The sequence below is a fragment of the Gymnogyps californianus genome, chromosome 16 (assembly GCF_018139145.2).
Source record: "Gymnogyps californianus isolate 813 chromosome 16, ASM1813914v2, whole genome shotgun sequence".
NCBI lineage: Eukaryota > Metazoa > Chordata > Aves > Accipitriformes > Cathartidae > Gymnogyps > Gymnogyps californianus.
Window position 1 is genome coordinate 19,379 of NC_059486.1, and position 12,295 is coordinate 31,673.

A 12,295-nucleotide genomic window follows, 5' to 3' on the forward strand; every position below is an offset into this window, starting at 1 on the left:
CAAGGGCTCTAATGCTTGGGAAATTCAGCCCCCGTACAAGGAGCGGAGGCATTCTGGGGATGGTGATTATAGCAAAGCGGGGAATAAAAAAGCCTCTTTCAGAGGATGACCCTTATCCCACCAACAGAGCGTTTGGAGCACCTGAGGAAAGAAGCCAGAAGGGGCATGGGTAGAGCCCTGTCACTAATGCTGCAAAGGTAAGCTGAGGGGAAAAAAAGTAATACAGGTTTTAGAGACAAATAAGCCTGCTTGTTTTGGAGAAGTTCTTCTGTACTGCATGCTCCTGAGGAGTTACCAGGCAGTCTCCTTCCTGTCTTGAAAATCCAACAAACCTGTCCAAACCCCCTCTTCTGAAAGAAAGCTTTGGGCTTACACCAAGGGGAGGGCTGTTTCAATACAGGAGTTTGGCTGTGCAGGCTGAAGGTAACCATGCAACTCGGAGCGCCTGAAATCGCAGGCCATCGTATACGCAGTGAGTCCCTGCAGAGCAATTATGCTGGGATTGGCCCTTTGAAACCAGTTCTACAGGAGCAAGCAGGCAGTATGCCCTGGCCATCTGAGACTTCGAGCAAGCCCACAGACGACACTGGCGTAAAGGCTCAGCCAGTTGTGGAGAGCTCCAAAAGGTTCCCGAAAGGGGGGCAGCACGTCATCATGCAGAAACACGCAGAAATCCGGGTATTTGATGCAACTGTTCACCTCCCCAGGAACAGCGGGAGAAGCAGCTGTTCCTTTTATACCACCAGGCAACTTTCTTTGTGGACAATCCCAAGAGGAATGAGTTTGCCTCCTCGGAAAACACTCTCTCCAAAGAGTTGGAGAGGTAGAAAGGCCAGGAAGGTGACAGTGTGGCAGGGATTTGAACTAAATTTAGAACGAGTATCAGTATCCAGAAAACGGATGAAATGCACTGGCACATTTGGGAGGATGGGCAACAGCCAGGAGGAGGAGAACAGGGGTGCTAGGGAAGACCCTGTTACCTAAAGGGTGTGCCTAACAGCAGCTCTGTCAGAGCAGCCTTTTAGCCTGGGGGCTAAAAGAGAAAGAAGCTTCCCCTCCTGACAAGGTCTCTGGAGAACAGCGGGTTTAGAAAGCAACTGCCAATCCCTCTGCAACAATCTGGTCGTAAATCTGCCTTCTGATGACATAGTAAGAAAAGGCATGACACTGTTGCAAGAAGAGGGAGATGCCTACAAGGCCACCTGCACAAAGAAAGGACGCTGCTGGGGAGTGGCAAGGACTCACACTGAAGCCAGTATCAAGGTGTCAGCACCCACTATTGGCCCTTCATGGAGTTGTGCACGAAGGGGCATCTGAGGTAAAAGAGGACTGGAGCCTTGAAGACAAGGCAGGGCATCCTTCAGGTTCAGCTCTGAGAGGCTAAGCTCACCCCTAGAGTGCATAGCTTGACAGTCAGAAAAGCTTGTGTCCTCTCCCGGTCAAACTCATCCCTTGGCTAAGTTTGATGAGCAGGAATCAAACGTCTCGCAGGTGATGCAGGTGAAAAGGGAAAAAAAACATTACCTGGAAGCATTTTGATGCTTGCCACTTTAAGAATCCAGGACTAAACAGATGCTGTTGTCTCCTTCTGAATATTCTGTAGCTTACCGTTTCAAATCCAGGCTTTGCTTTACTCCTATGGTGAACCCACTCGGCTCCAGTTCTAAAAAGAAGTCAAATAGGTAAGAACTCAGTTTACAAAAAGTCACAAAAAGGAAGCAATCTTGTAAATGGCTACGCCAACTGTTTCTTTAGAAATCAGCACTTTAGTACCTCTAGCCAACAAGACACTACCCTTAATCTATATTTGTACTCCTGTCTCAAAGTCTCACTTAAAAAATGAAAATATGCACTCATTTCAGTATTAGGCTTTCTGCTTTTCTAAGAAAACCAACAAGTAGTTAAAAACAGTGTTACGTGACATGGAAAGGGGGGTGAGCAGCGAGCTGAGAAAGCCTGCAAACCCTACACGGTTACTGACACAAAGAGAAGGGCAGGCAGCAAGGAACCACAGAAAGATCTTACAAGACTCGGTCATGGAGCAATCAAATGGCAGAGGAAACTCTGTACAGAGAGGTACAAAGTGGTGCACGTGGGGAAAAACAATCCTGGCTTCACACACAGCATAGTGCTCTCTGAGCTGATCAGTGTCACTGGGGAGGGACACCTGGAGATTCTGGTAGCTCAACACTCAATAGCACCCAAGAAAACCCAAATCCAAATCCCCCGTGAGGACTTAGGAGCAAAAGAGCTCGTCCAAAAAGAAGAAAAGATCAAGAGGTGGTCGGATTACAGTAGGCAAACTCCTTCCCGGGGAGGGGGGAATGCTCACGCTGAATGAGCTCTTCAGTCTAACAGAGTAATCGGAACAAAATGACAGAAGGCTTGAAGCTGATGCCTCACCAATTTAATTTTGCAACCAAGAATACACTTTACAATGATTAACTGTTTTAATCTTTTCTGGAATAGCGTAACTTCTGGGGCAAGACACAGGACTAAGAGAGAACTGCCAGGCTGGATCATGAAATAGCCCTTCTGGCCTTGTATTTGATGAATCTACAACTCACGTCTTGGCTAAAAGAGTCAGAAAGCATTCTGGATCCTGGTCTCATTCTTCCCTCGTTTCCTGCAGTTTTATTGTGACTAGAAACTGAGAAAGCGGGGGAAAGGCAATGAAAGGACTACGTTTGTATGAGCAGGAAACAAACTGGCTTCAGGCTTCTCCCATTATCATCTCTGCATGAAATACATTTGAGAATTGGGTAGAACAGAAGGCAACAAGGTCTGTACATGGCCATGGAAGGGGAGAGGTGAGCATAAACACTTCCGATCATGCTGGATCTGGGACTCTGCCACATAGTTGTGAATATTAAGTACAGGCACAAATTTTCTTTTTTTAAAAGCTACACTCCATGAAATAAAGAAGCCTGCTAGACTACAACTCATAATGGGCCGGCCTCTGAAAGGTAATCAAGAACTAAGCTGGAAGCTAGCCACCATGAGCCAGCATTGCACCCTCGTGCTGAAGGCGGCCAACAACATCCTGAGCTAAATTAGGAAGAGTTTTGCCAGCACCTCGAGGGAGATGATCCTTCCCCTCTGCTCAGGGCTGCTGAGGCCAGTCCGTGTGCTCTGTCCAGACTGGGCTCCCCGGGACGAGACTGGGACTCACTGGCGTGAGCCCAGCAAAGGGCCACAAAGATGATGAAGGGACTGGGGACATTTCAGGTGTGGAGAGGCTGGGAGAGCTGGGACTGTTCAGCCTGGAGAAGGCTCAGGGGGATCTTATCGATGTACACCTGATGGGAGGGAATGAAGAAGAGGGAGCCGGGCTCTCCTCAGCAGCGCCTGCTGGCAGGACAAGAGGCAAAGGGCACAAACTGCAGAACGTGCAATTCAATCTGAACACAAGAAAAAACTTTTTGACTGCAACTCTGGTCAAGCCCTGCAAACGGTTGCCCACAGAAGCTGTGGCGTCTCCACCCTTGGGAGTCCACTCAGAACCGGAGGGGACGCGTCCCGGGCAACCTGCTCTGGGTGACCCTGCTTGAGCAGGAGGGGTTGGACTCGATGATATCACAGGTCCCGAAAACCTCACTGATTCTGTGAAATCCACAGATACAGAGCTCAGCCTCAACGACTCTCTGAAATCCACAGATACAGAGCTCAGCCTCAAGCTGAGAGGCAGCATTCATCAGCCAACTCAGAGGAACAGGCTGGGATGCAGCCAGAAAACTGGTCCCAGTTCTTCCCTTGTCATCCCTGGCTCAGGTGTGCAAGCCAGTGCACTGCTCTGTCTTGTTGCTGAGTTCTCATCCCGCTGTGATTCTACAGATAATGTTAACACAAAGGAGTTAAACAGGAAGACCTCTAGTTAACGGCATGGGAACCTGAAAGCGTAGGACAACTTTTCTCCAAACATGGGCAATGCTGCTTAGATCCTGTCACCTATGGAAGAGAAGGAAGACGACAAATGGGGCAAAGGATTACATAGGAATGAAATACGAGGAAGGTGCAAGAGACATGAAAAATATCGAGATGTGCCCTGGAAGACTATTTTGTACTCAACTGACCTGTCCATACCCGACTGTGGGCATGAGGTCTCTGCTCCGACTTCCACTCTTCTCCTCTTCACCCTTCCTTCCACTGCAGGACTTTCTGACACTTCCTTTCTTCTCTTGACCTTCAAAAACATTGCAAACTTGGTACTGATAAAATTTGATTTTGACTTTTCTAGTTTAGAACAACAGTCAGAGCTAATATACATCCGTATTTCGCAAAACTGTTCATGTTTATACAACAAACCCCCAAAATGATTCAGGAATAAAAGATTAGTTGCCTTATTCAAACTGAAGATAAGCACTGAGAGGCCATCCAGAGAATTATGCTCAACAGTTTTGAACAAGAAATACTGCTTTCCAGGACATCCTATTTGCTCCATCTGCAGAGGAGGGCCTAGGAATGTAATTAGCAGGAATGTCATGCTAGCAGAGAGAGAAAAAATGCTTTGGGGGAATTTGGACGGGACATCTTCACTAATTCACTCCATCTTCAGACACTTACTCGTATTGAAAACAAACCTACCCTGAGCTCTCATTAAACAAAAGCTTCCCAAAGCAGCTTAACTTTGTTGTTTATGACATATACGGTACCTAGGAAACCACTTAATTATTCAGCAATATTGACCTCGTACAGACTCTCACAGGGAAGAAACCATTGGACAGCTCAGCTCAGACTTGGAGAGAACGCATTTAACTGAAGCCAGCAGGGCTCTCAGGCCCTGAGGCAGGACTTCATTCAAAGGCCGATGGAACTGACAGGACGATTTCTCTCAACTGGGACGGCTCTAGGTGAGAATTCAGTGCCACCTCACGTTGCCGGAGTGACACCCAGAAAGAAGAGAACTCTAGCATTGCCTATATAGGTATTCTGCTCCTCCAGGCAATTTGGAATGTAACTTTAAAAAACACCAAAACACAAACAAAACACACGCACAACTTACAAGCTCATCGCTGCCCTTGTTTACTTCTTCACCTGTAACAGAGGTATTATAAAACTTGGTGAATATTTGGTGACTGGACTTTCTTTAACCAACTTGAAAGTACATTTTTGCATTGCACCTCGCTTTCTGAGAACAAGACGAACTACTTGGAAACAATGCTGGACTTGCACACGATATGCTGAAATTGAAAAACTGCAAATACAGCTCTTTCAGAACGAGAACTCCTGGCTACGAATGCCCCATGTTGATGGGATGGGGACAATTGCTTTTCTTGACGAGGTCAAAGGAGTCTTCAGAAGAGAAGAAGGAACTGAAGAACTGTTAGCATCACCCTGTGTTCTGGGCACCCGATGGAAGATGCAAGGACAGCTGGAGCACAGCCTCCACGCAATATTGGCCAGCTAACCTCTGATGCGTGGGATCCATACATGTTTTCCTGAAGAAAAATCCCTGCCAACAGAAACTTGAAACAGCAGTGCCGGAAAGTAACAGCACGTTATGCTGTGCATAATTTTAGAATAGAAACGTCGTACAACTGTCTGCAGCGGGCAATTAAATACTGGAGCAAGGCATACATGGAAGCGAGTGAATTCTCCACGTTTAGAAGTTTTCACATCCAGACACTATATTTGATAGGGGATGCTACACGCAAGCAAATGGGTGAGACTGAGAAGTGACTACTTGTCCATTTTATAAAGGAGACCAGATTATCAACTAAGCAGTCACAAGACAAACCAGGAGCTTTTTGCAGGGACCAATAATCAGAACAGGAAATAGTAAGAATAAACACTCAGCTTTCCAACAGAGGAGGTTAAATGTAGAGTCCCACAGAGGTCTCAGCTGGGGCCTGAGGCTGTTCAGGGAATTCACAGAAAACCTGGAAAATGACACACTAGGGAGGCAACGACATTTGCTAATTATACAAAAGACATTGTTACCATTATTACTATCATTATTTAGAAAAACAAATGCATTCTTTCTTTAGGAAAACAGAAACAAAGAGCGTGAAGTTCAATGTCAACAAATGTCGGGAAAGGGAAAAGCAAGACGTAGATCATAGATCTTTCCAGAAATTATCCAGACGTAACCATACAGACTTACCACAAGATACGTTTTGCTGAAATGAGTTGAGTTCTAGATACACAGTGCAAATGTAGGGATAAGGCACAAGATGGACCTTCCCATGTTTGAATCTCATCTTCGATACTCTCTCCCATTTACTCAAATCTGAGAACGATGATAAGACTTAAGAACATAGCACTAACGTTTCAAAGGAGCAGGACTCCTGACAATGTCTTCTTGTACAGCTTCAAAAGCCATACCACACTGAACATATGTATAAGGGAGCAAATACAATCTGTCGGTATGAACTTGCGAAAAAGCACGAGTAGCACATTACAAGAAACACTCACCCAGGTGATCCTCTCCCATCAGTCGCTTGTATTAATAGCCTTGTGTGTCCTTAACTGTATTTGGCTTCAGTCAAATTCAATTAATGAATTTGTCAATTCCAATTAATAAGCTGCAGAACATGCAGCAGACATGGCTAAATTCTGTCCAGTTGCGCAAGCAAGAAGAAAGAGATGAAGGCTAGCTGGGCCTTTGAGCGCTCTGATGAAAAGACATCTCGAAGGCGGAGGAGCCTGTAGTAAAGCTGCTGGCCAGAATAATCCAGTCTCAAATGCCTCAGCACTTCCATACCCAAAGTGAAATCCCCAGGAAACTACGCTCCACAAAACCTGGGCATGCCAATAGCTCACTATCAGCTTCTATATGCCTATGCTGTGCAAGGGCTTTTACAGCTTTTACAGCGCCGTCTTTTGATAGCAGGCCAGACTGACAGCAGCTAAATGCCCCTGGAAACTTCAGGAAGAAGGAAAAACTCTGGTGACTGGTCCCACAGGAGTAAGGGGGATGCGCAAAATAAGGTGAATGCTGGGTGGAGGACATGTGCTTCACTTTTATTTCTAGACTTCAAAGACTACACGGAAGAGGGGACCAGGATAACTGGATGACAAGCCTGCAGGCTTTGTGTTCAGAAGCCTGTCTAGTCTTCCAGCTATCTCAGCTCAACTACTTCTCCTCATAAAACTCACTCTGTGAGGTGCTTTTTGCTTCTCTCAGCCATCTGTGTGGTGCGTAAGCATATACTGACATTTGCTCCCACCCAAGAAACAACTTTTATACTCAGCATCCCTCTAGGCAACATAAGCTTTCATGGGAACACTGTCCTGTTCTCTCAAGTTCAAACTCAAACTTCTTCCTGTACAGACTGAAGACGGCTTTGCAGGTACAATCCATCCCCAGAGGCTCATGGATGCGATTTAATCCTAACGTACCTTACAAGAAAACTACCGGGGTCTTCTCTACTAGCGGGCCAACGTTGCTGAGCCTGTAAGGAGCGTTTTATGTTTTATTAACCTTTTTAAGCAACGCACTAGCTTTGCTTGCAATTGCATTAGGTGGGCTTCCTGTGACTTCTATATACACGTTCATTTCTCTGGCTAAATCAGATTTGGAACGCAGGGGTGTTCATCTCAAAACACTGCAAAACACTTTTCCCGTCAGCCCTCTGCTGAAGGCAACAACTGCGGAGGATCTTCAGCTAATGTAAAACTGCAAAGCTCAGAGGAGTCCTCCTCCAGCGAAAGATCTGCTTCCTTTGACATTCATGTCTAGTGGTGTGCAATGCCCAACAGATAGGAGTCACTCAATCTTTTCTTTTACGAGTAGGAAAGAAAGGATACACGGAAAGATAGTGAAGTGGTCTGTAGAAAATGGATGTAAATCATCAAGGTTTCCAAGGATGACTCGAATCGCTTCCTAGAGAGGCCAAAAAAAGAAAGCAAAGAAGAATATTAACCATATAGTCACAATTCCCTGTCAAGTACAGTTTCGAGGCTTGGGAAGAAAATTAGCATCACGTTACAGTTTGCATGAATCCTGGAAGAGCAGGTTCTGGATATTTTGCTTTTCCTCCTCCCCTTCTTCTCCCCGCTCCCTCCCATCACCTTAGAGTGCGCTGCACTAACAGACTCATAGAAACTGAAGTGAATGCATGTCTTAATCTTGAATTCACATAGAAGCATTACGATGGAGAGTGGAGGTGTGCTTTTAAGTTTAACAAGTTTTACATTTAAGAAGCCTCCTTTTTGCCAGCAAAGCACACGTGGTATGGACCTGTTTCGAAAATAAACATATTCCCCTTTTTCTGAATATTGACCCAATTCAGGAACAAAGGAACTGTAATTCAGCCCCAACAAACTCCTGCTTTATAAACGGGAAACTTTTTCTGGTAACATCTTTCAAAATTTTCAAAAGAGAAGAAGAAAAAAAAAAATTAACCGATAATTTTCCGTATCAGTTAAAATCAGCCCATTTTCTTCAATAACATTTAGAATGCTATTACTGTACTCTGAAGATTTTTTAAAATTAAGTAACAGGAGCATTTTTAAGCAGGCACTATATTTGTCTCATTTCCTCGGAATGGCAGGGGCTTTCTTCTGTCTCAGGAAGAAGATGACAACAGCAGAACTCGTCGGTTGTGACCAAGCTTGGTCACAAAGTAATGGCATCATTAAAAGGACGTCCACTGGTTCCACTAGCTCCAGTTACGACGAAGCATGTGCAATCGAGCATTAGATTAGCCTCTGTCAAGCGAGCTCACCAGTACTGCCACAGCTCCTGACAGAACAGGAGGGTTTGACAGCTAGTCAAGCCTGAGAAGTTAAGAGCAGGGGTCAGGTCTGAGGCTGAGAGCGAAACCACGGCAAAGCGCTACTGCAGAATGCAGCTGAACAGGAATCAGCAAGGAACGGGGTGCAACTGGCTCGACAAATAGGAGTTCTCATTTGTCCAGTTCTAACAGTCAGTAGCTTCTTGGAAATGTTTCAGATAAAAGCATTGCTCGTCTACGCCAATGCTGCCTCTTGATGACATTTCTCGTTTCCGTCATTTTTTCACCCTCGTACTCTCCAGAGAAGTTCCCCGTTACCCTCACTTGAAACGTTGCGTTTGACAAAATGTCCTCAGTCCCACAACGAACAAAAGATTTGCTCGGCCTAACATTCAGCTAAGGTCCCATGGACCTGCTTCGTCTCCTACCTCTAACTCCTTGGCAGCACTTGCAGTGTTGTCGAGATCAGGAGCGCTGTGAAACAAACAGAGAGAGTTAGTCCCACCCCAATCAAAAAGCAATGGAGCTCCATTTGTTGCAAGAGTTTAAACAGCAACAAAACATCACTCCCGCTGCACAGAGAAAACACTCAGCAGGCAGATGAATTCATAATTTATGGTTCTTAAAAAACATCCACTATTCCACCAGGACTGTTTCTTTTCACTTTTCTGCCCACTTGTCTTTGTGTGTCTGAGGATACAAGGGATGAGAGATCCGATCTTTTCAGTCGATCCTCAGTAACCTGTAGGATTGGGTTTTTGACAAGGTGCCCTCAAACCAGCGCCTCTGTCTTCCAGCCTATCGCGATGCCATTCTACTCAAGGGACTAAAAGAAGGAACCGGCAGGACGTGTCTCTTCATCCCTCCACGGTGCAAACCTGCAGAGGAATGGGCCTTCACAGCATTGGAGCTAGGCCCTGTGATGCTGGGAGTTGTGTACTGCCTGCATCAAACTGTGTTCCAAATATTAACTACATCTTTTGTAAGCCAGCTGCTCAAAAGTTGTTTGCTGCTAGGTATCGCCCAACAAGAAAATGCACAGGGAGAGAGGAGGTCTTAAAGAAAATCCAAACCCATTAAAAAGTAAACAAATCACACCAATGTCACTTGGAAATAAGTAAATGCAGCGGAGTGTAAGGAATTACGGCATGCAAGTATTCTCTCTGATCGGTCACCGTCTTATTGTGGGCAAAAGGAGTTTCACTTCCCAAATCTGCAGGCTGACGGATAGCATTGCCTTGGGCAGAAGGCTGTGTACGCACTTAGGACTTACTCCTTTACTCTCTTATGAATTGGGAGGGAATCCAGATCCTTTGAACAAGTACCCCCTGTTCACCACAACCATGACACGACGGGGAAGAGCTTCACGAGTTTTGCTGTCAAAGGAGTTGCTTCTGCTACGTTTGACCACGTTGATGTGAAGACCGACTCGATGAGCTCGCTGCCAATTCCAGAAGTTATGATGAAATACAAAAGGTGCCGCAAGTGTCTCGTGTCCTGTTCCCTCAAGTATAACAATGAATTGCAAGAACTGATGTTGCAAGGCACACAAACCGTGAGGCATGCAGCGGCAATGACAGACTGCCAAACTCAAACAAATGCGGTGCTCTCTTTCCCATCAGGAGACCAAACACCTGCAGGCTGTTCAGAAACCTCCGCACACTACTGGCAGTGCCTTCCAAAGGGATTGCACTGAGGGAAAGAGCTGCGTCAGCAACATTTCAAGGATCTTCTCAACACTACACGACACCACACGACAGACCACACACCTTCCTCTCCAAAATCAACACAGAGAACAAAACAAGGAGGAAGGTTAATCCTCCTGGGTCCGACACTATTCCAGCAACACGCTAATAAGCAAAGCTAAAGAAACGATTGCGTTTCAATTCATCCCAAAATAAAGTCACGCAACAGAATTTCAAAGAGCCAGCCTACTTCGACAAAGGAAAAAGGAGACAAGCGTGGCACGAGATTTAACGTAGCTTCAGGTCTGCAGACAGCCTAACTGGCATCATGTTCGTAGCGCATTCTCTTCAACTCTTCTGCAGCTAACAACAGTCACTTCCAGAGTAAACCCAGGCTCTGGCAATGTCTGTGCACATCTGACTGCAAAGGGAAATCCATTCACACTCATAAAACCACTCTCTGGGCAGATGCTTGAGTCACTCTCTAGGGCATTTTGGCTGCAACCCACGCATGAAAACAGGGTTTTCGGGATGGCACAACGCCGTTCTGTTTCTCTGATGCAGGGACACTTGCTGACTCAAAAGGAGCTCAGTCCTACTTTCTGCAGGTTTGCCACCATCTGAAAAGAGATTTAACCTCAACAGTCTATAAGACTTTCCCAAAAGCCTGTGAGGGCATCAACCTTGCACTGCTGTCTGATGACGATCGCAGCCTTGAAGGATGTACACAGGGAGCCAGATGATGCTGAGCCACGGCTTTGGGGTTTTTTTATGACTACTTATGAATGCTATCATTATTAACTGCTTACCAGAGGCTGAGACAGCAACAACTCCTAAAGTTTCAGACCAAGTTTGAGCCCTACAGAACACTCCTTCAGCAGGACACATCTAGAAGCAACCTGGTTTGGAACACTACCCTTAAACCTGAGCAGCTCCAGCTCCTTCTGCCAGAGTAGCTCAAACTTCTGGGCTTATTATAGCCCGCAGCCTCCAGGATTCTGAGTGCCCTCTCACATTAAAAGCTCCACAGCTCCTTGAGTGAGCTGCTCAAGGTTTTGCCCACTCGCAAAAGCCCTTGCCCATCATCTCGGTGTGTCTGACCAGCAGACACAAGCAGATTCCTCCAGGGCAGATACCCTCAGGGAAAGTCTTTTTTTCACCTCTAAAAGATCACCCTCTTTACTTGCTTTACATCTTCCCCATCTGACCAGACGACTCAGCACCCTGGGCTCCAGTCACTTTGCTGGCTACTAACTGGAACTTCCTATTTGAGGCTTACCGCACAACTGTTACCTCCCACGACCCTCCTGTTCATTGTCCCCTGCACACCCAAAGGCTTGCATGCCAGCAGTACCACAGACTCAAATCCTCTCCCTTCCCTCCCGTTTCTCAGGCTTGCCACTACAGTGCCTTCTAGAAATGAGAGAAGCACTTATCCTACAAGCCCTGCTCAGCCCCTCTGCCTGCAGGAGAGGCACGCTGTTGCTTCCAAACAACAGGACAGGTTTGTCACAAACGCATTTGAAAGAGGAGTGGCAGCGGAAAGGGAACCTTGAGAGAGAAAAAGCCCCGAGAGCACAACAGACATCTCCTGCAGCAGCCAGGGAGAGTTCCCAACGGCTCTTTCTACATCCACGCTCGAGCGCCAGATTGCAAGGCCAGCAAAAGGCACATTGCTAACAGCAGACGGCCCAAGAAATAAGTACGTACTTTGAGTACAGAGCTCCACGGCTGTGCTGGTTTTGACTGGGATAGAGCTAATTTTCTCCACAGTAGCTTGGATGGGGCTGTGTTTTCGGATTTGTGCTGGAAACAGGGTTGATAACACAGGGACTTCTTAGTTACTGCTGAGCAGTGCTCACACAGCGTCAAGGCCTCTTCTGCTCCTCACACCGCCCCACCAGCGAGTAGGCTGGGGGTGCACAAGGAGTT

General features: G+C 46.4%; 1 protein-coding gene across 3 annotated transcripts in view; it reads right to left on the reverse strand.

Moving 5' to 3' along the window:
- Positions 1-12,295, reverse strand: part of LOC127022726 (membrane-anchored junction protein-like) — a 29,319-nt gene that overhangs the window by 15,878 nt on the left and 1,146 nt on the right. Inside the window, exons 3-8 of one of the 3 annotated variants that reach the window (XM_050906446.1) lie at positions 9,107-9,152; positions 7,750-7,825; positions 6,104-6,229; positions 5,003-5,034; positions 4,074-4,183; positions 1,609-1,663 (exon numbers count right to left, since the gene is read on the reverse strand). The exons of 1 other annotated variant lie outside the window; for it this stretch is intronic. In XM_050906446.1, coding sequence (XP_050762403.1) covers positions 1,609-1,663; positions 4,074-4,183; positions 5,003-5,034; positions 6,104-6,229; positions 7,750-7,825; positions 9,107-9,152 — 445 coding nt within the window. The remainder of the gene's footprint in view (positions 1-1,608; positions 1,664-4,073; positions 4,184-5,002; positions 5,035-6,103; positions 6,230-7,749; positions 7,826-9,106; positions 9,153-12,295) is intronic. One more of the 3 variants, XM_050906448.1, reaches the window with a different exon arrangement.